A 1,517-nucleotide genomic window follows, 5' to 3' on the forward strand; every position below is an offset into this window, starting at 1 on the left:
CCAGCCGTGGCCGTGCCCCCCCCCTCCACCCACATCCCCGGCTGGCAGCAGGAGCCAGAGGAAGCCGGGGAGCGCTGGCAGAGGGAGCCAAGGTAGCTCAGGTTTCACGGAGCTGTTTATTGATATCACAGTGCAGGGGGATGCAGGAACCATGCCACGGGGATTTTAGGAATCACAGCTGTGTGGGGCACGAACCCTTTAGGGGAATAGTGCTCCAGGAACTGTGAGGGAGAAGGAAAGCCATGCTCCAATGTGCTCCCTGCAGAGCTTCCCTCCCACATGCCCCTGCTGCAGGATTACACCGCGGGAAGATGAACCTGTGGATATTTGTTAATCAATCAGGTGGCTCGAGGAAAGCCTCAGCCACTGTCCCGGGGTCCTTCAGCAGTGCAGGGGAAGCGATCAACAGGCTCAGACTGCCATGCCCATGGCAGCAGCATTGCTGCGGGCAGTGGTTTCTTCTGGCTCCCCCAAGACCCTCTGGAGGGAGAGCTGGAGAGACCCCACGGAGCGGTGCCTGCAGCACCTCCCCACCAAGAAGTAGATGAAGGGTTTGATGCTGGTGTGGATGGAGACAAACAGGGGAAGAGCCGGGGGGTAGATACTGTAGCGGAACAGAAGCAGAAAAGTGCAGATGCCAGCGGGGAGACTGAAGAGCACCATGAGGAAGATAATGATGTCGAGCCTCTCAGGTGGCTGCTGGTGGCAGGCACGCACGACCGTAATGAAGAGGTATATGCTGGAAATGACCGTGGAGGTAACAAAGAGGAGAAAGTTTAAGATGATCATGACAGTGAGAGTCACAATGAAGCGTTGTGCGTTGTCTGATATGAACAGGGAAGTCAGCGTGGGAATGACAGTGGTGGAGATGGCCCAGAGCATTGCACTCACCACCTTCGACTGGTGCTGGGGACGGTGACAGCGGCAGCAGAGTGGGCAGAGGATGGACCTGAACCTGCTGAAGCTGATGGCTGTCATCAGGTACAGCCCCAGGATGTAGGAGAAAAGCAGCGGCAGGGAAAGCAAAATCAGGTACTGCCGGGGCACGATAATGGAGCAGAACACGTCCTCCACCAGGAGGATCAGGGAGGAGGTGATGATGAGGAGGAGGCAGGCGAAGTCAGTGATTGCCAGGTGGAAGATGTAGACAGTGATGGCCTTACTTTGGATGGAGGATCCGAGGAGGCAGAAGACGGCCGCGTTCCCAGCCAGTCCACAGAGGCAGATGAGCAGTGTGACACTGCGTACGGCCAGGTTGATTGCACACGGACCGGGTCCCTCGGTGGGTGACAACTCCATGGATGGACGCTGGGCAGGCGCTGGGATGTGGCCCCAGCTGTGGTCAGAGTGGATGGGCAGTCAGTGCTTGGAGAGTCCAGGGATGGACCAAGCGGCTCCTCAGCAGCTCCCTGCAGCGGGAAGGATTCGGTGGAGAGAAGTGAGATGTGCAGGGGAGGAGGGCACTGGGAATGGTGGGGTGGGAGAGGGAGGGGGGGGGGTGGGAAAGGTGCGCAGGG

At 58.6% G+C, this 1,517-nt stretch overlaps 1 protein-coding gene across 2 annotated transcripts in view; it reads right to left on the reverse strand.

Annotated features, from left to right (window-relative positions):
• LOC103611868 (mas-related G-protein coupled receptor member H-like) overlaps window positions 1-1,517 on the reverse strand; it is a 9,717-nt gene that overhangs the window by 7,651 nt on the left and 549 nt on the right. The window contains exon 2 of one of the 2 annotated variants that reach the window (XM_008629435.2): window positions 98-1,409. The exons of the other annotated variant lie outside the window; for it this stretch is intronic. Within the exon in view, the coding sequence (XP_008627657.1) occupies window positions 412-1,299 (888 nt within the window). The 5' untranslated portion in view covers window positions 1,300-1,409 and the 3' untranslated portion in view covers window positions 98-411. Of the gene's footprint in view, window positions 1-97; window positions 1,410-1,517 lie in introns of those variants that run through there. 2 annotated transcript variants of the gene reach the window in all.

This window comes from Corvus brachyrhynchos, unplaced genomic scaffold (assembly GCF_000691975.1).
Source record: "Corvus brachyrhynchos isolate BGI_N302 unplaced genomic scaffold, ASM69197v1 scaffold1103, whole genome shotgun sequence".
Lineage (NCBI taxonomy): Eukaryota > Metazoa > Chordata > Aves > Passeriformes > Corvidae > Corvus > Corvus brachyrhynchos.